Source organism: Martes martes (assembly GCF_963455335.1).
Source record: "Martes martes genome assembly, chromosome: 9".
Lineage (NCBI taxonomy): Eukaryota > Metazoa > Chordata > Mammalia > Carnivora > Mustelidae > Martes > Martes martes.
This window is the reverse complement of record NC_137896.1, coordinates 7,520,170-7,544,107: the sequence shown is the minus strand read 5'-3', so window position 1 is coordinate 7,544,107 and position 23,938 is coordinate 7,520,170. Positions and strand designations below refer to the sequence as shown.

At 45.7% G+C, this 23,938-nt stretch overlaps 1 protein-coding gene across 1 annotated transcript; it reads right to left on the bottom strand.

Moving 5' to 3' along the window:
- Positions 1–973: 973 nt before the first annotated feature.
- On the bottom strand, positions 974–18,153 carry CYP24A1 (cytochrome P450 family 24 subfamily A member 1). Its single transcript, XM_080814393.1, has 12 exons — positions 17,481–18,153; positions 17,083–17,273; positions 15,773–15,866; positions 13,863–13,959; positions 11,339–11,430; positions 10,577–10,688; positions 8,965–9,110; positions 5,525–5,691; positions 4,427–4,505; positions 3,747–3,944; positions 3,531–3,650; positions 974–2,416 (listed from the first exon to the last, which is right to left on the bottom strand). The coding sequence occupies exons 1-11, from the start codon at positions 17,736–17,738 to the stop codon at positions 3,540–3,542; spliced, it is 1,545 nt and encodes a 514-aa protein (XP_080670519.1). The 5' UTR covers positions 17,739–18,153; the 3' UTR covers positions 974–2,416; positions 3,531–3,539.
- Between the last annotated feature and the right edge of the window lie 5,785 nt (positions 18,154–23,938).

Sequence of the window (23,938 nt, the reverse complement as noted above, 5' to 3'; positions counted from 1 at the left end):
GCTTTGGCTCCTTTTCCTACCCTGCTGCGCTCAGTCCCTTACACCCTCCTCCGGAATCACTTCCTTAATGAATCCTGATGTCAGGGCCAGCCTCTGGGGCGTCTCAGTCATCCAGGAAGGCTTCCTGCAGGAAGCTAGAGCAGAGCTCTGACTGGTGCGTAGGAGAGCAGGTAAAGGAGGAACGTGCCAGGAGGGAAGACGGCAGGAGGAGGGGCCGCAGGTGCAGACCTCGCGGGTCAATAGTGTTGAAGGAATCAGAGAAACTGGCAGAAGCCAGTGTGGCAGGGTCCAGAGGCATCTGGGTGTGGGGGACATGGGTTGGGGCCCGTGGTTCGGTGAGGCCATATTTTCCAGGACACTGAAGTGTGGCTTAAGAAATCGCATCTTGGGGCATCTGGGTGGCTCAGTGGGTTAAAGCCTCTGCCTTCGTCTCAGGTCCTGATCCCGGGGTCCTGGGATCGAGCCCCACATCGGGATTTCTGCTCAGCAGGGAGCCTGCTTCCCTTTCTCTCTCTCTGCCTGACCCTCTGCCTACTTGTGATCTCTATCTGTCAAATAAATAAATAAAATCTTAAAAAAAAAAAAAAAAGAAATTGCATCTTTACATGAAAGCAATGGGACACCACAGAAGCAAGGACGAGATGATCGGTTTTGGGTTTTGAGAAGGCCACAATGGCCAGTGTACAAAGAACAGACGAGATCAGCTGGGAGTGTTTGCGATCATCTGGAGGCAGGTTTGGTTCAGACAGAACTAAATGGGCTTGAAAAATATTGGGGGAAAAAAAGGGAAAATTATTTCGCCACTCAAATGATCATCTTTCTGTAAAACTGTCAGGGAAGTCCAGCTTTTTGTCAGACCAGATTTTGTGCTATGGGGCTTGTAAAAGAGCCTTCCTGGGAAAGTTTTCTAGTGAGATGAAGTTTAAAACTTTAAATTTTGATGTAACAAATGCAACAAAGAGGAAACTGTTCTAGAATGTTTCAAAACTTTTATTTTCAGATAATTCTAAGAAGTCATACAAATGAGATCTGACGACACATGTAGATTTACCATTCTAAAAATAATTTCACAGTAGGGAAACAGCATGCACTTATTTCAGTGATAGGTACATATTCAAATAAAAGGATATAAATGTATACTTCTGAAATATCCTAAAAATATAACCTAAAAAGAGAAATCTTTCTCAAATATACAGAAATATATAGTATGTTTTTAAGAAAAGTAGTAGTAAACATATATAAAAATAAACTATGTAAAAACATTTTTACAAAGTTTTAAGTACAGGGTAAATCTCTATGCATTTTCCATTATGAAATTGTATTTTCTCAAGGAAGTCAAATCACATAAAATGGATTATATAGTTAATCTCTAATGTATGCACACTTTACTACTTTTCTATAGAGGGGAAAGCAAAGCATGAGAAGTCACTGAATATTTTTAAACTGCAACTGGACATTAGAACATTGTCCTAAACCATAGATCCTAAATCAAATACCATATATATTTTTAAAAATGACTTGAGCAAATTGTCATTACAGCACACACAGACATACACACATACATACACAATTTAAAAACTGTGGATCTACTTCTTAATGCTAAAGGGAAATCCATTAGCTAAATAAAGAATTTCAGAATTCTTTGACAAAATGATGCCATGGTGAATCATTAAGGCCTTCTTAGATAAGAGGTTCTGACTTCATCAAAGTATTTCTTAAAATAGAGTTATTCTCTGATTTCCCAATAATGCTACAATTTCAAAACAGGAAAAATACGGTTTCACAGAGACCAGATAACTTTAACATATAGCTTTGCTTACGTTATAAACAAGTGTTTCCCCAAATATTACATTAAACAGAGTTACAATAAACGGATTGCCAGTATTACCCCAAGCCCCAGACGATTTAGCTAGCATGCGTTAGGTCTTTCATTGTGAAATGTAAACTCACTTTTGAAAGTAAAGAACCAAGCAGTGAATTTGGTAGGGAAGGAACAGAAACATTTAGTGACTTTGCCAGACTAACTGGAAAATGCCTGGCCTCCCTGTCACATCATGGAAGGTGCAAGAGAAAGCAGTATTATGAGTAATTCTACGTGAGCCACGATGGTGCTGACATCGGTTCAAGGAAGCCAGCAGTATACCCCGCGGAGTGCTTTGCGTCCCAACAATCTGCTTTCCCTGAGTCAGATACAATCTTATTAAATACCATCATCTATACAGACGGTCAGACAGTGCAGCTTCTAGAACAATTGTACCGAAGAAAGAGTTTAAACACCAGGGCCTAACTGTTCTTTACGTGCTGTTGCATGATCTGGTGATTGAAGTTAGCTTTCCAGGAATGTAGAAGTCATAAGCACCATTCTTGTGGGAGGGTAAACATTGCTGTTCTTGGTCGTGGTTAAAAAAAAAAAAATCTGGAAAATAAAGTAAATCCCAATTATATATTAAAGAAGTATAATAAATGATATTTAACACAGGCTAGTAAATATATACACTTACATTCCAGGGGTCGGTAAACCAAAGCCCTGTGGTCAAATAAGGCTGGCCACCTGTATTTATCAATAAAGTTTTATTGGAACGGTCTTAGTAGCCAGAATAATGGCCCTGAGGAAATGGGTACGCTCTGATCTCCAGAGCCTGCGAAGGCATGGCAAAAAGAATTTTGCAGATGTGATTATGCTTATGGACCTTGAGATGGGAAGATTATCCTGAATGGCAGAAGGAGGAGAGATTCGAAGTCGGGAAAGGGACTCAGGTCGCTCTGGCTAGCTTTGAAGATGGAGGAAAAGGTCGTGAACTGAGGAAAACTGGGATTAGCTCTCAGCGGCCAGCCAGAAAATAGGGACCTCAGTCCTACAACCCTGAGAAACTAAATTCTGCCAACAACCCAGATTAGCAAGAGAATAGATTCTCCCCTGGCACCCCCAGAGAGGAACGTAACCGTGCCAGCAGCTTGATTTTAGCCTGGTAAGAGCTGGGCCAGACTTCTGATCTACAAAACTGTCAAGGTAAAACATTTATTGTTTAATACAAGTTTTAAGCAATTTGTACATAATTCATTTGAGTAATTTGTTGTAGGAGCGATAGAAAACAAACAAAACAGCCACACCCGTTTGTCAAGAAATTGTGTGAGGCTGCTTTCAAGCTGCAAGGCAGAGTTCAGTGGCCCTGGGGCAGATCTCAAGGCCTGCAAAGCCTACACTATTTGCTAGCTGGCCCTTTACGGAAAGGGTTTGTCCACCCCTGATACTCACACACAAGACTCGTAATGGCATCTTGCCTTTACTGAGCACTTAGTGGATGCCAGGATCCAGGCTAAGTATTTGGTAACATATCAACTTTCTAGAGAGATATGATTTTGGTCCCCATTTTACAAATTAAAAATTTAAAAAAAAACGGCAGCAGAAAGGTTAAGGAATTTCTCCAGGTCCCCAGCCAGTCAGTGGCGAGCAAGGATTTAAACCCAAGTCTCGCTGACTGCAGAGCTCAGCTCACCCCTGGGCCGCTCACAGCCCGCTGCATGCTCACCTGAGGCTCTCAGCGCTGGCGGAAGGCAATGGGGAGCTCCCGGCTGGGCACCAGGATGCCGAGATGTAGCATCTGCACCGGCTCGTGGTCCGTGGCCACGATGTCGTATTTGCGGACGATCTGGAACACACGAGCACCAAAAAGGCAGAATTACCCACCCCCTCCTCCTGCCTTGTGGAATACGAGAGAGCACAAGTGCAGAAATGAGAGCTTTACCCAGCAGAGAGCCAAGTAGAGCTGGAGCTCCGCTAGTCGGCGACCGATGCACATTCTTTTCCCAATGCCAAACGGGAGATGTGCAAACGGATGAATCTTTTTCTTCTCCTGAAGCCAACGTTCCGGCCTAAACTGGCTTGAATCTTTAAAATTTTCTTCGTTGGATCCCAACACCTGGGTATTTAGCATCAACACTGTCTAAAAACACACAGAAACAGAAACAACGAGAAGGAAACATTTGAACAGCAAAACTGACAAAAGGGACCACCTTGCAAATTTAAACGCAACCCACGAGTTTATAATATGATGATTGCCAGTATGTATTTAGTGCTAGAAATATACCAGGTGATAAAGAGGTAAAGAAGTTTAAAATGTAGCATCACATTCTCAGGCTACCCTATGTGGTGGGTTCCATTATTATCCCCATTTTACAGATGAGAAAGCTGAGGCTCACAAAGGTTAGGTAACTCACTCAAGGCTATGCTTGAATTTAGGTCTCTTTTTTCCCAAACCGTTAGTCCCAACACCATACAATGCAACATGTCAGCTATATACTAAGATATACATATTTCCAAAATGAATGTTGTCCCAGGGAAAGTGTTTATGGAGATCCGATGAATATTTTGGAAAGTGTATCGTCCAAAGCTCAATAAGGTACAGAATGCACGAATCCTACTTACTCCTTTGGGTAAAGTATATTCACCCAGAACCGTTGCCTTGTCAAGCGTCCGAGTTGTGAACGGCACACTTGGGGTAAGTCTGAAAAAACAAAATTAAAATGTAAAGGTGAGCACAGACCAATCTCTAGATCAAATAGTAGTGGGGATGGAGATACTGGTTAAATAAATAATTCCTGCATAAGTTCAAACTCAAAAAGGGAGCATGATCACAACTCTCACATAGAAGTTCTGTCTCCTTCTCTTTTTTTAGAAAGAAAGTTTTATTTTATTTAATGAATTTATGTATTGGGGGGCCAGAGAAAGAATCTTAAGCAGGCTCCAAGCCCAGTGCTGAGCCTAACACTGGGCTTGATCTCACAACTCCAAGATCATGACCTGAGCTGAAATCAAGGATAGCACACCTAATTGATGGAGCCCCCAGACATCCCGAGAGGTTCTGTCTCTTTCTTCCCGAAATTTATACCTCCTGTTTTTATTCCTTATTGTATTGGTTAACTCTCCAGTAACTGCTTAGAAGCTCTTAATGCCGATTTTCTCCTGTTTCGTTCCGAGCTGCAAATGTGTGTGTTTCCCGCATCACCCTTAAGCCTGACTTTTGTTCTAAGTTTCTCCTCTCTGCCCTTCCTGAAGTGAAAGCTGTCTTTTTCCCAATCCTAAAATGTTGTGAGTTTTGTTTTCCAGAAAGGGTGTAAAAAGAATTTCCAAAGAGCATTTTATCCCAGAGGCTCAAAGACAAAGATGCCTCTTTGTCTTATCAAATAATAATATGGTTTTCTTGCTTAATTTCTTCTCATATCCTTCAGTTATGCTCCTAACCTTAATTAGAGCTTATAGCATTCATTAGACTATTATTATTACTGATTGAAAGGGGAGGACACTGACTTTCTAGAGATTTATTAGAATTTGCCCAAATGATTTAGGAAATGAGTAATAGTGAAAGAATATGGTCCTAATGCTTATGTATTTATTTATTTTGCAGTTTGTTAAATGTTTCTGAGTCGACGATGGGTGTCGTCTGTGGGTGTGGAGACCCCTCATTGTATATTTAAGAGAATGGTTTTCCGGCGTATCTGTGTTGGCTTAAGCATGTGTTCTCACCTCATAGATTCTTTCAAACAGGCTTTTAAATATGGCATATTCCTCAAATCCTCTGCCCGTGGTATCTGATTTTCAGGCAATACACTCCGAATTTCCTTAAGAAGCTTTTGCTGCACATGGGGGTTACGGGATAAATTGTAGAGAATCCACATTAAGCTGTTCGCTGTCTGAAAGGCAAATGGACATAAACTTGAGTTTCGGCAAATAAACTGCCTCAAGACCATTATGAGCTGAATGAAAGCTGATGCCTACACTTCACGGTATTTGAAAAGTCAGCTTTGTTTTAGAAAATAATGCCAATTGAGGATAGCTTAGTCAACAGACTCTTTGAAATAATCAGCTGCATTAGGACACTCACGATTCAGTTTGATACAAAAATGGTCCGAACACAAAAGAAGCGTGTGGAACTGGTGGCAGGAGAGCGAGCTGGTTAGGGCTGTATCTGCGTCAGTTTCCAGGTGTGATAAGGCTTTATTGTTGCAGGATGTTACCACTGGGGGAAGCTGCGGGAAAGATCCAAGGGGCTCCCCTCTCTTTTTCCTTAGACCTGCAGTGACTCTCTAATTATCTTAAAAAAAAAAAAGCATTTAATCAAAAGTCGTTTAATACAGAAAATGAATAGTATACCTCGGTGGGAAGAGAGGGATGGAGATCATGGCAGTGTTGCTAATGAGTTTTTGTCTTTTTCTTCTTTTTTCTTTTTATTTAGAGATTTTATTTATTTACTTGACACAGAGAGAGAGATCACAAGCAGGCAGAGAGGCAGGCAGAGAAAGAGAGAGGGAAGCAGGCTCCCCGCTGAGCAGAGAGCCCGATGTGGGGCTCGATCCCAGGACCCTGGGATCATGACCTGAGCCAAAGGCAGAGGCTTAACCCACTGAGCCACCCACGCGCCCCTGAAGTTTTTTCTTTTTAATTTCATAGTGCAGAAGAAGCTGCATTTCTGGAATTTAAAAGGGAGGGGTTTTTCTTTTATCACACCCTAAAAAGCTACAACAAAAACGAAAAAGCCTTATCTATGAAACCCTGGGTTTCAGCCACAGGCAAAGAGCCCTGGCAGGAGGGTGCCAACACCAAAATAAGAAATTCTAGCACTGAGTGGAGTATTTGAAGGAACCAGCCACAGCTTCTGACAGAGGCTCATGGTCTTTTAAGTGTCATGCTGTACTTCCTTTCCAAAGGCAACAAGTGGAGAAAAAATACTGGCTGAAATAGCCAATGTAACTTTTAGCTTCATAATAGTCACCAAGGGTAGTCATATGTATTTGTTTTTAGGCTTTTTTTTTTTTTTTTTAGCTAACGTAAGCAGAATATTCCTGTAAAAATGGTCATTGCAGACACGAAGATGGTTTTGCTAAGTGCCATGTACCCCTGACATAAACGAGCAAAGTTTGAGATGATTCAGAGCCAATGGCATTTACTATTTTGGGAAGAAGATGCCTTCAAGGCAGGCTTCTTCATGTCAGAGGACCGGTAGCCTCAGCTGCAAATGAATTGTGGGCGGCATTATTACAAGAGTCCAATTTACAAAACAGGAAGAGGGCGTAGCCACCAAATTAGATACACTTTCAAATTTCTCTGATTTTCCAAAAGCGACTTCCAGAATTGCCAGGACTAAAAAAGAAACCTTTAACCATATCAGCGGGGCCTTTACCACAAGCACCAAATAGAGTTTCCAAGAGGCAGATAACTGTAGCTTTCGCCCAAGCCTTGTAAGACAGCCTGGGCCTTTTAGGGTAACTGCAGGGGCTGAAAATGGCCTGGGAAACCTCGCAGGCACTAACTATCCCGGCTTGACCTCCGTGGAGGAGATCCATCTCGCAGTTGGCCTCCGGGCTTCTGCTCTGCCTCCTTTAGAGCCTTCTTGCACTATACCAGCCAGAGCCCTCCTTTCAAAACATAAGTTTGATCAGGCTACTCCCTTGCTCCTAATACCCCAAGGGCTTTCCATCACAGGTGTAATAAAATCCTAATGGCTTACTAAGGCTTCTGGTGAATACGGCCCCTTGACTTCTCCAACGTCTACCTGACCACACTTGCTAGGTCTCCAGCTCCCACCCTCTTTCTGCTCCAGGACCCTTGCACATGCTGTTCCCTCCACCCGGAGAGCTCCTCCACCAGATCTCCCCCTGGCTGCCTCTCGCTCATCATTTCAGTTGGCTTCAGGATCACTTCCTCAGAGAAGAACCCCGTTCCCTCTCCATCTCCTTCTAGCCCGTCACTCAGATGGTTTCCTCCATGTCTCCTATCATTAATTGAAATAATCCTATTTACTGGTATATCTACATGTTTCTGGTTGGACTTCCCTCCCCACAGTTCAGTTCCATGAAGGCCACGCCCTTGGCCTCTGGTTCATGGTGGTCCCTCAAGCACCTGGAACAGTGCCAAGCACACAGTGGGCACTCAGTCGTTTCTGAATCCTTTCTTTTATTCATCAAGTATTTGTTGAGCACCTACTTTATGCTAAGTACTATTCTAATCCTAGGAATACAGAAACCGACAAAACCAAGTCATCTCCCAGGGAGCTCACATTCCCGCTGAAAACAAAAGATACTCGGTGAACCTTTACTTTTATCACTCTAAGGAGCCTCTTAGGTTAAGTGACTCAGTATGACGGTGAACAAAATGAATTCCTCCTTTTAACAGCCTTCTGGAGCACGAGGAAAAATGACGACCTTGCTGCCCCCACCCGATATAGAAAACCCTACTTTTTCTTTGGGTGCAAAACACGAAAGAAAGGGGAAACATGGAAAGAAATGAACCGGGACATATTTTTCTTAGCAATTATCGGTGTATGAACTGTTGGGTCACGAGGAATATTAGTACACGTCTTTCCAGTGATGGTGCAAAGAACAGATAGAAGACGGTCAAACCCACAGGGACCCCTGTCAGAATTTGGGGAGTCTGGTTGGATTGTGTACCTGCCAGGAGAGCCAAGCACACTGGGGACAGAATCTTGGTATTTCGAATTGGTTATTTCATATAAGTCAAAAGCAAGTTTTCCTGGACTCACTATGTTTATGCTTTTAATCAGAAAAAAATAAATGGACTGGCAGAGAGGATGCCAATATTTTTAGAGGAACAACCATAGTCAGGCACTTCGGGGGCAAAGTCCACAACCTTTTAGAACATACTCAATTTTTAAGAGTCCTTCTATGATGTGGCATTTTACTGCCTCTGAATTCCCGTAGCAGCCTGTGTCTTTATCATGGCACTTGACCTTCCCCTCTAGAGCGCACAAATTCACCTGCTATCACCTGTTGAAGGACCAAGGCTGTGCCCTGGATCTCCCACAGCATCTCGTAGGAAACTTTTTATTTCTGCTAAGCCACTGCTCAGATAATCCCTGTGGACTGGATGAGTTGAAGGAGTATTTAAAATTCATCCTGAAAAAGATTTTCCAGCCCGTTCATTTAGCGAACTGACATCATGCCCCTTACCGTTTCTACGGCGGCCAGCTGGAGCTCTGTGACGGCTGCATACAATTCTTTCTTGGACAGCTGATTGTGCTGGTAAATATCACAGAGGAAATCCGCACTGGGTTGCTCAGAATGTTTGTCTAAGCGGTTGTCGACACAAGATTTGACTATTGGAGAAGAGAAGAGGGAAAGGAAGTCAGGTGACAGCGAAGATGAGGAAGAATGCCAGAGAACCCCAGATAAAATCCTCCCCATGACATTAAAAGGCCTTTTCAGGGACACTGACCATTTCTTCAAGGAGCTAATGTGGCCTTGTTGTTAAGAAACCAAGGATGGATCGGTGCCCGGGGAGCGGTGCTCCTCAAACTTTAACGTGCTGAAGAATCACCCCGGGCGTCTTGCTAAAGTACAGATTCTGAATCAGGTGTCTGGGGCAGGCCTGGAAGCCTGCATTTCTAATGGGCTCCCAGGTGCTGCTGCTACGGCTCTCAGGTCATGGTTTCAAGTAGTAAGAGCTTAGAGTTTGGAAGAGATCGTCACGAGACAGAGATGGGATTTGGGTCTGCTGTCAGGATCAGAACTTGCACCCAGATTCAGGTGTCTGGCTGATCTGGTCACGAGTACGGGCAGGGTGGGACTTGGCTCCCAAATCTGGGCGGTGGGGGAGGAGAGAAACTCCCCCAGTGTCACCAAACATAAACACACATGAACACACACACACTCAAGGGCAGTGCCCTGCATGCTGGCGATGGTAGCAGAAATTTCTAACGTTCGTAAAGAATGTTCTAGACCCGTGTCTCCCTCGTTTCAATCCCCTAGGCAAGCCACCACTGGAATAATACTAACAGTGATGTTGACAGTAATAACAATGACCGTAAGCAGTACAGCAGCTAAAGTTAGAACTTTGGGAGCCCTTCGGTCTGGCTTCAAACCCTGGCTTTTGCCATCATCCAGCATGTCATCCAGACAAAGGTACTTCTTTGTGTCTCAGTTCTGTCCCTCAGGGCTAATAGGAGGACCTACTTGATAGGGTTGTTGGTGAGAATTAAATGAGTATATGGTTATGTGTGTATAAAAGATATGACATGGTATGATATGATATAGATCGTCTTACTAGTACATATTGGTAACTCATAGAACAATACTCATAGGACCAATATTCTCCTCGTGATGCAGCAGAAATAGATCTGAATCATTGGGTATTGAGATAAACCAGGTTTTTACATTATCTGTATTAGACCTAGAAACAGTTGCATTGAGGTAAGTATCATTATTGTCATTATTGGCTCATTTGAAAGACAAGACTACTGAGGACGAGCACGATACAGCACATTCGGTCAACCTGCGACCCCAATGACAGAGCTGGGATTTGAATCCACGTATCTCTGATTCCAGAGCTCTTGATTTTAACCACTTCTGGCTCCCAAAGACTACAAAAAGCCATCTTTTCCTTAGAAATAGAATTTCCTATACCAGGGTGATTCTAAACTCGTGTTTCCAAAGCTGGAAACAATCAGGAGGCACAACTCCATCAAAGGATCAAGGCCGTGAGGTCAAGAAGATCATTCCAGCCTTCTGGCGGCAGCCCCAGAGACGGGGCTGTGGTGTGTGTGTGTGTGTGTGTCCACATTACCTGATTTGAAAATGGTGTCCCAGGCCAGCGTGTGGGCCTGCCACACCTTGGTATTGAGGCTCTTGTGCAGCTCGACTGGGGTCACCATCATCCTTCCAAACGTGCTCATCATCTGTGAGGAACACAGTGCCTTTCATTCCAGGAACTACCTCTCAGAGACCACTGTCACGTGGGAGAAGAGCCCCTTACACCACCCACACCCCATGCTTCCACAAAGACAAGAAGTCTCCCCATCCCATGCTGGGCACAGAGCCCTCCCCCGCCCCAGTGGCACAATGAAAATGATCTTTGGGATGATTTTCCACTGGATGCGTTCAGTAAAAAATGTGATCTTAGGATCTACATATTTAAAAAGAAGGAGAAAGAAGGAAAACCATCTCTTCCATATTGACTTCCATTTCCATTAATTTCCCAACGCCTGCCATTTTGACACCAGTTTCACGGAATCTATCACATCCACGTGGGATCGAGACGATTCAAAAATATTACCTCTGAACATTTTCAGACTCTTTTTCAAATAGTAGTTTAATCGACCGTCTTTTAACTGAAACACCTATTTAAACGTGCCTCGACGATGATGTAGCGTGATTCCTGGTTTATGAGCACACGTGCCCATACACACGTGAAAACATATGATGTGTTGCAATGAACACTTAACTAGTGTAATAAAATAGGTGTGTGTGGCCCCTCCTGGGGAAACGGGATGCATGTGCGTGAAGTTCTGTAAATCGGGAAAATTGCTCTCCTCGAGGGGATGCTTACTGTTTTGATGGCCATGATGAAGTTCAAAGCTTCATCCCCTGCATCCTTCTGGAGGAGTCCAAACCTCTTCTCATAGAGCACAAGGCAGATGCCTGTCATTTAAAATAATCAAGAGTTACGCAACCGCAACAGCACTGGGGTCTGTGAGTAGCGGGCTATTAAAAGTTCGCATCCATCTTTTGTAAGAGCAAGGTCTTTTCTTTCTTTCTTTTTTTTTTTTAAAGATTTTATTTATTTATTTGACAGACAGAGATCACCAGTAGGCAGAGAGGCAGGCAGAGAGAGTGAGAGGGAAGCAGGCTCCCTGTTGAGCAGAGAGCCTGATGTGGGGCTCGATCCCAGGACCCTGAGATCATGAACCTGAGCTGAAGGCAGAGGCTCAACCCACTGAGCCACCCAGGTGCCCCAGAGCAAGGTCTTTTCTAAGAGGAAAGGCAAAAAGGCTGAGAGAAAGGGGCATGACACTCTTCTCACCTTCTAGAAGTTGTCTCCACATCCACTGACCTATCCCCTACCCCCTGCAGGACCTCCTGGTCAGAAATGCCATGGTGAAAATATAGCCATTTTTATATGCGAATGAATGTCTCCTAATGCTTGCTTTTGTAAGAGTTTGTCATCGATATTATGTGTAGCAGACACTGTTAATGGCCTACCTGATACTCATTCTCCCCCATTTCTTCCTTAAGAGATCCCCGATCTTATTTAGAGCGTCAGTGTATCAATCCTCAGGCAATGAGAGTGGATTGATCTAAGACTCTGGTGATATTCCTGTTCCCTGATTCCCCGGCTTTCCTATAGCAGCCTGAGAAGCCGCATGGCCCAGGTCTGGCCAATGAGGCTTAAGGAAAACACTCCTTTGCTTTCTTAATAAAAGGGGCAAGTACAGCTGGCTTAGCTCCTCCCTCTTTTCCTCTTGTTTTCGCTGGATGCAGAGGTGAGGCCGGGAGGGGCAGCAGCCATTTTGCAACAAGCCAACCAGTTAAGGATGGATGAGCAGAAACATGGAGAGTACCCAGGGACATTGCTGAGTGCTAGCTACGGACTGCTCTCCTTGAGACTTCTCATAACGCTGGACAATAATTTTTAAACCACCGATCTTCTTTGACTTGCAAAGACATGCATTCGATACTCCTTCATTTGGGTATTTCCAGTGGACAATTTCCAAAACATACACTTCCTTTCTCCTCTGTAATCACTCCCTCACTTCATTCTGCTCCCCTTTCCCTTAACACCTTCCGTGGGTTTCTTCTTTGCACGGAGCTTTCTAATGTGCTAAGATAGTCAAATGGTCTCTCTTTAAAGTGAGGCTGAGTTGATGGCGGAGACAGGTCCCAGCAAAAGGCTCCATCCTGGAGAGCCCTCTCCAGCCCTCCCATCTGCAGCCAGAGTGATCCTCCCAGCAAATCAGTCCGAGCCACCTTCTGGTTAAAAGCCCTCTATATCGCTCCCAGGTACTCCCAAGCTGAAAACCAAATTCCCATCCCTGGTTTACATGGTTTGGCCCCTACCTTCCTCCCATCCTCTGCCCTCGCCACGCCTCTCCCTTGTTGGTCATGCTCTGGTCGTTCTGAACATCTTCCTTTTCCTTCAACAGAATCTTCTCTGCTCCTTCCTTGACCTCCACCTGGTGAACTCCTACTCATCTACCAGGCCTCAGCTGATACGGCACCAGCGCCACGAAGCAGTCCCTGGCCAAGCTTAGCCGAGGCAGCGCTCTCAGATGCTCCCACAGCCTCGAACCTCCTCCGTCAGGTGCCTACCCATTGTATGGAAGCAGCTTCCTTGCCCGCATCCCCACAGGGCAGCGTCCTGGCCCAGGCAGAGCTCTGCTTTTTGTTCCTGGAGTGTTCCTCAAAGAAAGGGATCATCCCCTTTCCTGTTTGGAACCCTCCATGGCTCCCCGTCTGACTCAGACTAAAAGCTCAAGTTCTGGCCAGAACCTACAGCCCTTGGCTTGGTCTTCCTCGCCCCTCTTTCCCTTCCCCTACCATCCACTCACACCAGCAAACTCGAAGCCTTGGAGACATCACTCATGTTTCCACCTTGGGGGTATTTGGCCTTCCTGTCTCCACAGTCTGGAACCATCTTCCCGTGGATGCCCCATGGCTTATTCTGTTAGGTCTCCCGTTAACCGTCTCCTTCCCAAAGAGACCTGCCTCCTCTAGGCACCTAAGTTCCTTCTTGAATCCCCTACCCCTTGGCAAAATATATATTAGAGTGTGTTTACTTATTGATCGTCAACCCTACTAGACTCTAAGCTCCATGGGAACACAGACATCACCTGTTTTGTTCAATGCTGTGTCTCTAATACTAAGCACAGTGCTGGGCACATAGTAGGTGTTCAATAAATGTTTGTTGAATGACTACATAAACAACTCATAGTGCAAAGCATAACTCGAGTGCCTGAAAGCATGAGAAGACTGCACAAATGGCCCTTCGTTGTCAGCAACAGCACATGATTATAGAAGAGTTATTGACAGAGTCACTAGGAAATCAAGCAAACAAGACAGCGAAGACAACTTACTTTCAAATGACCATTTGTTCAGTTCGCTGTATAAGTCTTCAATGTGGCCCCTCTCATCACAGAGTTCATCTATTCTACCCATAAAATCAGCCAACACCTTAAAAGAAAGAAACCACAGAAGATACATTTCAGTCATTGAAGGAAAACAAAAGTTTAAGGGCTCAGTAAGCTAATTTCAGGTCTTGCTACTTTGTATACTCACTGCCTGTGATGTTATTCCTTCTGAAGCAACACTAATTATATATTCTCCCTGGGGGCTCACCTTCTGTCCTAACAACCTTGTCCCAGGTTATTTTCTCAGCTTTTCCTGAAACCACCCTAAAGCTTAGGTTTCCGCTTCTGATCTAAATTTAAGAAAAGGAAAACATGTCTTCTAATCAGAATGGGGATGAAGCCATGAAGGAGGAATCAACCAAGTGTTTGTTGGCACAACCCATCAGGCCCCGTGTATCTGGGCCAGCAAACATCTCTTTACTGGTTGGTATTGTGTTCAAGCGTGTTGAACTTGGAAGCAGAAAAATCCACAAATTTGGGACACAGCTCCTTCACTAAATAGCTCTGTGACCTGGGACAAGTTACATAAGGGCTCTAGATGCCAGCTGCCAAAATCAGGGTTTTAGATGACTAACATATCACATTTAACAAGGCTTGTATCATACCAAGGACCGCGTGAAGTGTGTTATCTTAGCTGATCCTCACTACAGCCCTGTGAGGTAGAAAGTACTGTCACTACTCTCATTTCCTGCCTAACAGAGGAGAGAACGGGCTTCGAGAGGGGCTGAGGTGCTCACCCTTGGACTGGTAGCTGGAAAGTGGCCACGCTGGGGCCTGGAACAGGGTAAGTATGACTACAAAGCCCATCTGTGTAACCAATGGGCATTTTGAGTTTGTCCACATAGCTTATTAAAAAAGACTGTGAAATTGTTACCATTGGAAAAACTCCAGATTTCACATTAACCTATGGAATTTTCACTACTTATTAAAAAAATAATGATGATAGAATCTGGAGACCCTGGGTCTGTATTCCCACGTGGCAGTCATTTGCTGGAGCTGAGGCTGCTGTCCCTTCTAGAAAGGGCACGCACTGTTCTGTTTGTTAAAATCCCTGCTGGGCCTTCCTTACACCTGTATATGAATTAACAGGCCCCTGGAACCTTCTAGGTTTGTAACTTACACTTATATGATCCTATCTGGGTTCAAGTTCAGTTCCAAATAAACACCCAGAGTGATTAGAAGTAAATCCCTCCCTCTTATGCCCTCTGTTGACTAAAGGATAATGTCTAAATGCCTTACCATGGTACAGAAACATTCAGAGCTGCCCTCTGTCCAGCATCGTTTCAGAGAAAGCCTTGCCTCGGCTGCACTGAATATACTATTCTGGGAACGCACCGTGCTATCTCATGCCTCCCTATTTTCAGCAAGCTGTTCTCTCTGCCTGAAGGCCTTTCTCCAACTTCTCTGGCTTGAAGACTCCTATTCATCCGGCAAAACCCGGCTCAAATGGCACAGCCTAGGAATTTTATAAGCATTATCTCATTTAATCCTCCCAGCAAATTTGTGGAATGGGAACTGTCATGCCCAATGTAGAGATCGGGAAAGTGAAGCTTAGGGAAGCTAAGGGAATAGTCAAGTCAAGTTACAGAGTTAGGGGATGGAGAGCTGAGATCCAAATTCAAGGCTGTCGTCTATCGTAGTCTCTGCTTATAATCATTCCCTTATTGAGATGTTACTTTACAAAAGAGTGAAGGAAGGAGGAATGAGGGTTTGGGGAGGGGGATGTGGAGAAGAGTAGAGAGAAGAGGAAGACCCTGAACTATCAAATTGCTGGCACTTTGTAGCTATGACTTGAAGTTTCGTAAACATCTCTCCCTCCCCAGGAGACCCTGGAAAGCTGCTCCCAGCCTGCAAACCTCATTGATTTTGTTGTCCAGCTTCATAATTTCTACCGGTTTCATGAGTTTTTTCTGAAAAGCACTCCGGACCCTCTGCCAGTCTTCTCCTTCCCTAGGAGAGAAGCAGAATTATATTTAGGGCCAACTGAAAGGAAAAGAAGGGAGAAGCAAAGACACTTCCCCACCCCCCCTCACCCCCAGTTCTGCAACTATGTGAACCATATAATCAAATGAACACAGAATTATGGCAAGAGCGCTCCGGAGAACGTGAGCATGGGAATATCTGGCGCCGGTTTGACAACAGAATGAAAACCACCTTTCCTCCCCGCCAAGATGACGCCAGAAGGGTGAAGTCCAGGTAATTTGGGTTCAGGGCTTTTGAGGTGCCCTGGCCGGGGCTGATCTGGGAGGCCAGATGCCTCAATTCTCAGCAGTAAGAGTGGGCACCCGAGCCTCCCCTTCATCAGCAACCGAGATCTGTTTGAGAAAAATTTTGTCTTCTCTTAATCCATTGACTTGGGTAGAAAGTCACAGTCACCAAACACCTCAACCCTAGAATTCTGTCATTGCCTCCAAATAATACACAGTCAGAGGTTCACTGGAGCTGTAAAAGTCTGTTCTAATTATCCACTTTCTTCCTTGACCCCATAGCAGACCACACAGCCTGTGATGCACCACGCATTACTATGGCTTTTAATTCCAGTAATCATATCTTGAAAAATACAACTATGAGGCATTACAATTTGGAAGAAAAAAAAAAACACCACTAACTTGTTAAATGCTAACAATTAAAAAGCAGAGGAATCCGATCACATAATGGCATTTATGTATCTAAAAGAATGCCACCTTGATGTCCCCCCTCGTCCCACCTTTCTGACTAGACTGGGGTCTTTCTGGAGGGGGAACGGGTCCCGTCCGGATAGGAAGGTAGCTGTCAAAAGCAAAAGAAGTTAATTTCTGGCGTTTGAGCTCACAAGACGGGATTACAGGCAATCGTAAGGGATAACTTTGTATATAATACGTTGGCCTGGCACGCTGACTTCCGAACCTCAACCCGCCCAAGAGTCCGAACACCACAATGTGGGTAACGCTTTGGGCCTTTCTTTGAAAAGGCACGGCCCTGCCCAGTTGCCAGGAAGAAGGCAGGTGATGGGTGCACAGTGCCGCCCTTCTCAGCCCACTCTGATCTGGCAAGCGTTCGAGACTGCACCGGGTGGAGGCTTTCGTGTTCCCCCTGCGTACGGGGGGAACAACCGCTGAAAACCCTCGCCCCGTTTCCGAGCGCGTCAGCCCCAGCCGCCGGCCCCCATCCTGCCTCTCGGACTCACAGGATCAGCAGCCCGTAGCCCTCCTTGCGATAGTCGCGATAGGCTTTCCAGGGCTTGATCTCCAGCCGCTGGGGGTACGCGCTCTCCGTGCGGTACAGCGCTTCCAGCAGGCACGGCGAGCCCAGGTGCACCGAGTCGAAGGAACCCAACTTCATGCGGAAAATCTTGCCGTACTTCCTGTGGTACTCGGCCTGCAGCGGGCCGCACCGAGTCAGCGCGCATCCCTCGCACTCCGGGGAGCTCTCCTCCCGCCTCCCGCCTCCCGCCTCCCGCCTCCCGGGGCCGCCGCTACCGCCACACTCGAGCGCACTGTGCGCCCCGGCCGCGCGCGCCCCGCCGAGGGTTTGGGGCGCAGGGCAGGGAGGGGAGAGGGGATTGGGGCGCGACGAGGCATTTACCAGCGTGTCGTGCTGTTTCTTGAGGCCCCCCTTCCAGAGAATCTCCGGCAGGCTGCCCAGCAGCGGCCAGTTGGTGGGGCCCGGCAGGGCGGCCGCGTCCTGCGCCTCGCCGGGTTCCATCAGCGGGCAGAGGGGCACCTCCCGCGGCCCAGGGGGTGCGCACGCCGCGGACGTCACAGGTCTGGGTGGCTGCCCCAGGTGGCGCAGCTGCTGTAGGAAGGCGACGAGGGAGCGGCTCTTGCCGATGGGGGAGCTCATGGCAACGGGGGACAGCGGGCTCTTGGAAGTGCTCGGGGACCGAGAACCGCGACTTGGCTAAAGAGGGGCCGGCGGGATCTGGGGCTTTGGCGACTCCGGGAGACGGGGGCAAAGAGGGCCCGCAGGTGCGGTGGAGGGCGCGGCAGAGGAGCAGGGAGAAGAAAGGGCCCTGGGCAAGGATGCTTGGTGCCGCCGCGTGCGGCAGCCTCAGGGCGCGGGTGCCGGCCGAGCGTTGGCCCCAAGGGCTGGAGGGGTGCCTCTGGGGGTTGGGTGTCTCCTTGAAGAGGATGGGAAGGGGTGTGGGTCCGCCTGTGGACCTGCGAGGCCGACGTCCAGGTCTGGGGCGGCGAAGAGGCGGTGTCAGGGAGCGTGGAGAGATGCTGCTCGGCGCGGCGGTTTCCTCCGATCCCTCTCCACGCTCCATGCCCAGGGACCACGTATTTATGGAGACAGGGTAGGCCCTGGGTGGCCAATGAGCACGCTGAGCAGGGCGGAGAGGGCCCCGGCTGGCCTGGCTCGCAGGGACGCGGGACCCGGGGCGGGGGGCAGGGCTGGGGGTGGAAAGAGGATGGAGTCAGCGAGGTGAGCGAGGGCGCCTGGGCTTCGGGTGACGGGTGCGCTGCTCCCCGGGCGGGAGCGCGGCGGACTCCACCCGGAGTTCACCGGGTTGTGCGCCCGGCGCGCCTCCCCGCCCTGCCCCGGCGGGCAGGACCCGACAGTGGCGGCCGCGCGGCAGCCCTGCTCTTGCACAATCGCGCTGCCGGGCGGGCGAGGTCTCGGAGTGCGGCGGGGGGAAGGCTGCCGGCGCCTGCCGGGGAGCCCCCGGAGCCCGCACCCCTCCCGGGAGCCAGTGCTCGCCAGCCGGGACGGAACTCTTGGAGGAAGGTTGGCTTTTTGCGCCTCCCGAGGTGGGGTGCTGGAGACTTCAGTGGAAGGCATCCAAAGAGGGCCTTTCACCTTCGGGTGTCCACTTGGGCCAGGCGAGCCCGCTGGGTTTGTGGTTTCCTCCCTGGGGGCTCCATTTTTTTTTGCTTGTTAGGAAGATTTAATGGATTACCCTAGGTAAAGCGCCACCAACAGAGCCTGGCCGGTAGTCAGCACCCATATAGTTTTTGTTGCCCCTCTGGGGAGTTAGGAAACGCGGTGAAAGCGAGGCTTGCTGTGGAGCCGGCTTGCCTCTCCCACGTCTACCGGCCGCCTCCGTTTTGGACACCGACTGCCCTGTGCAAAGACGCGCCCGTGCAGCCCCACCCGCCCCCACAAAGTCCCCTAGCCGGGCGCGGGGCCGCACGCACGCACACACGCACGCAACTTCTAGAGCCATCGCGGCTGGCCAGAGCAGAACTTGCTCTACTAATTCAGGAAGAGAAGTTGGAGACTTTTGTTGATCGTTTTAAAGTAATTTGTGGTCTGTCATTCTGACCGGGCGCAGGAACTAAGGCCCGAGTCCCACGACCGAGTCTTTTTTGACCCTACTTTTGGCCACTCTTCCCTGGAGAGTTTATTGTAAACCTCTGGTTTGTTTCTTGAGAATCTTTAGCAGTCCACATTGAGCTTGAACTCTGTCATTTCAGATTTGTCCTGAGATGTTAATGACTGCTAATGTTAATAAAAATAACTCTGTTAATATGATGTGTCATATTAATTATAATGTTCTTATGTTAATGCAATGTATTTTATCTACTGTTACAATGTGTTGGTAAATGCATTATATCTACTTACATTGACATCTATTTACATACACATTCTATAGTACATATTATATATCACATATGGTAGATTATATACTATATGTACTATATACATCTTATATAGTATATATATGAGAGCTTTCTAGAGCTTATGATAAACCAGGCACTTAAGCTGGACATTGTACAAAAGTTTCTCCGTGGAGTTCAGCCCAACGATGAAAATAAAGGAATCAACAAGACTGAAGCTTAGAGAGTTAAGCCCGATGTCACATGTGGCTCATGTGGGATTCAGAGCCGAGATTTTCTGATTCTAGCCCTTATTATATACATCGTGCATTGTACATCATCTTTTGGTAAACCAAGAACATCTCAGAATACTGGGAATGTTCCTTAAGTGGGAGTATTCACCAAGGCGGGGGTGGGTGTTATGGGATCAGTTTGAGTGGGGCTGTGTGATACAACTTTGCCTTCTGTGCTAATGGTGGTTAAAAAAAGAACAGCCCCAAACAGAAGATGCATTTAGTGGACCGTTGTGTATCTTGCTTCTGGGAGGTGCTTGGCACATAGTGAGTGGTCAAGAAATAGCTATGCTGTTGAGTCGGACATTGAGTTATTCCCCTTCCTTTGCTTTCTTTTCTTTCTCTCTCTGCAGGTGCACCCAAGAAGAAAGGAAAATAATTTCATATTTTCTAGATTTTCATATGAGTTTAGCACTGCGTTGCCTTATAAACTCCCAGTAGACCGTTGGCAGCACAGGCAGTCGTTAGTGTCATAACAGCCAGTGAGGACATTCTTATTTCCAGGAGATTGGTTTCTCATGGCCATTGGAGGAAGTCCCCGGTCATTTTTATATGGGATTGCAGAGGGAAGAAGATTGGTTCTTGCAAACTTCGTTGACATCAACACATATCCATCCTTGACAAGGTGCAGCTCAATTCAAAACGACTGCTTTGAGCCCGGTCCCAGAAACACTCTTCCTAACCGGGCCTCATGCCTAGCTCATTACTTCGCCTCTGTGAGTCATCCTGCCTGGGATTCTGCTGGGAATTACTAATGAGAGATGTGGAAGCATCTTTTAAATGCCCATCATCATTACCGAGACAGGCCCAGGCCCTCTGTTTGGTTCTGGGAAATCTTACCAAGTCTTGAATGGATAATTATACTCCAGCCGTCACACCGAGCCACTGCGGATGACAAAGTGTGGTTTTGTGTGTGTGTGTGTGTGTGTGTGTGTGTGTGTGTGTGTGTGTATGCATGGGCTTGCATGGGTGTGCATATGTGTGAGCATGTGTGATGAGGGTAGAGTGGAAGAGTCCTTGGAAGGACAATAGCTGGTTTCCACTACTGAAAAAAACAAAATTCTTTCAAATGTATTAAATGGTAGTAGTATAGTTTCGTGCTTCAAAGTTGTGACTGAACTTGGTGTAAGTCCTAGATCTGCTTTCTGACTTTCTGACTGTGGATTTCTGACTTACCTCCCACATCTGAGCATGGATGGTATTAGAAGCAACATCACAACCTGAGTAAAGCCCCCACGCTTTATGGAAACAGCAGGAATAATAATAGTCAACCTCATGAGGTTTGCTGTGAGAACAAAGCAGACAGAGTTCTTAGCACAGGAAAGCATTCAGCCAAATTTACCTCATGGCCTTACTATATTGCATGCCTTGGTTTTTGCAAACTGCATGCAAGAGAGGCAATTTGTAATGTCTCAATTATTATCCCTTGTGTTCAACTTAGTATTGCACTTTTGACAAGGGAAACTGTATAACTGAATGAAGCCAAAGGAATATTAGCTAAGAAATGCTAATGAGTTCAAATCCCAGCTCAGGAACTTGGTAGGCAGATAAAGTAGAGAAGATGATCTCTGTAAGCTTCAAGTTTCTCATCTCAAAGTGGTGATAATGGGAGCACCCAGCTAGTGATGTTTTCCTGAGGATGACAAAGCATTGAAAGTCCCTAAGGTATAATAAACCTCTCAAATGTTTATCAATACAGTTATTAAGTACAGGAATTGGGCCCTCTAAAAATTAACATCATAATCTCTATGACGTTTGTCTCAGAGTTCTCTGCCTAAGTAGACAAAAGCCTCCTTGAAATTACAGATGTTGTCTCCTTGGTTTTGCCTTTTCTGGAGCATAGGACATAGAGGTGTTTACCTTGGCCAACACCCAATAAGCAAATAATAGACCTTTAATTATTGAAGATTTCCTCATTCTTCAGTGAAAAGAGAAAGACCAGTATCAATGCATTCTCTGTGTTCTGAGGAAGGAGTTGTTGGTAAATCCTGGAAGGCTTTATTTGTGTGTCATATAGAAAGCAATTCTGTATAAATAATAGTTTTGGTCTCCACGTATTGGGTTGAAGCCATGAATCCACCACTCACAAGCTGTGTGGCCCAGGGCAAGTTATTTAACCTCTGTGAACCTAGTTTCCTCATTCATAAAATTGGGGGTTACCATCCCTGCATCTCAGGAAGGCTGAGATGGATACTTGAAATGAGTAGAACACAAACACGATCTTCACAAATATTCGTTGGGCCCCATGTATGTTCATGATTTCTGAGTAGAATTCAGTCCTCTTGGTAAGTTAGAGTTATATTATAGAAAAATGTATCTTAAATCTTCCAAAACATAGTTCCATAGGGAGAACTTTTGAGAAGTTTCCTCATTAAAGGAGCTGTTCCATTTTGAAGGAGGTGAAAAACACAAGGTAGACACTCAAGTTTATGAATCATTTTCCTCTTACTACAAATTATAATTTATTGAGGAGCTCCCATGCGTGTGCCAGATATTTTACTATCGCTTCCAACCCAGTCATACTGTAAAATAAGTATTATTTTCCTTTTTATAGGAGAAAACGTGTTTCTTAGAGTGCTTAAGCCAGACCTGAGTTTGAATCTACCCCACTACATATGACCGAGTTAGTTCACCTTGTCCTCATCTATCAACATGGAAATCATAGTGACTCTTCTATACTTTTATAAATTATAGCTATAATAGTATTACATAGCCACAATCCTATAACTTGAATTCTAGCTTGCTTTAGGATGTCAGCTCCCTGAGGGCAGGAAGATGGTCTGTCTTGCTCTCTGCTGTTTTCTTAGTACCTGTACCTACGCTTGGATTGGTTTAGAGTTTCCATAAATATTTGCCAAATAATATACTACAAGATAACAGAGATTAAATGTCTTATTTGTTATAGCTGTACTTTTTGAGTTGATTGATGCTGTGGTTCTAGTGAAACACAGTTCCTAGTAAATAATGGGTTTAATGACAAATTTTATATATAAAGGAACATTTTATTTCATTTTTTCTTTTTTTGAAATGTCTGAGAAAACAGAAATCTGTACAAAGAAGACGTGTACTCTTTAATAACACATCTCCACGTGAAATTGGACATAATTGGTTAAATGAGTTAATGTTGTAAACAGTATTTGTTACGTGGTAAAACAGTATTAGCTATTATTATCAACAATAGTTTTGGAAGATACAGGTATAACTATTGGGCTCTAGAGTCAAGTTAAGCTGCCTAATGAAACAATCCATCGATTTTGGAAAATTCTATTGGTACTATCTATGTTTCATAACTGACTTTTACAATGACGTCATCATTACATCATCACATACCTACTGTACCCTTTCCTTGCATGATATAACTTGGCTAATTCCATCAGGGTGAAAATCGGAGAAACTCTATGGTAGAATTATTATTGCTCATTATTTTGGAGGCGAAACACATTTTGCTTCGCTCCCATGTGTCAAGAGCCTGCCTCAACATATCTTCTTATGGCTGCTGATTTGCATGGAGCATTGTTGATCTCTGATTGTGTTTTGCCAGAGCGTCAACAGGAACCACCAGTGCGTACTTCCACAGGCGATAGGCACCACAGGAGACTGGAGGAAAGTACCCGTGAGTCAACTCCAGGATGAATGGGACTGGATATCTGATTGCTTTTCAATATTCATGAAGTGCGCCAAGGGAATTGTTCTGAAACAAGAAAACACTAGAAGAGCTCTTCTGTCCTTAGGAAAACCAAATTTCGGTAGCAAATGTCAGCTAAGCCTCACGATCTAGATTCTGCGACCTGACCTTCCCCTGCCAGAGAACAGCTACGAAGACCTCCCGGTGTCTGGTTTTTGTGCCGCGCCAAATGGTGATGGTTGCAGCAACGAGGAGGAAGCCGGTCCGAGTCGGATCCTATTGCAACTTGGAGAAAATACTTTGGGATCTTGTGTGTTTGCGTGAATACTCACAGATTCCCCCAGGATCTGTATTTTACCCACACCTCCGGGTGATTTGTATGCACTTTAAAGTTTGAGAAGCGTGCATAATATTATTCTATTGTACAGGAAAGATAAATGAAACTCAGGGTAAGTCTTTTGTCCAAGTTAGAAGGTGGTTGGTTCAAAACCCAAGTCTGTCTAACTCCAAACTTACTCTGCATTATTGACCAAAAACAAGTTTATTGTCTATAAAAATAAGGGTTTCCTCATGGGTACGAATGCT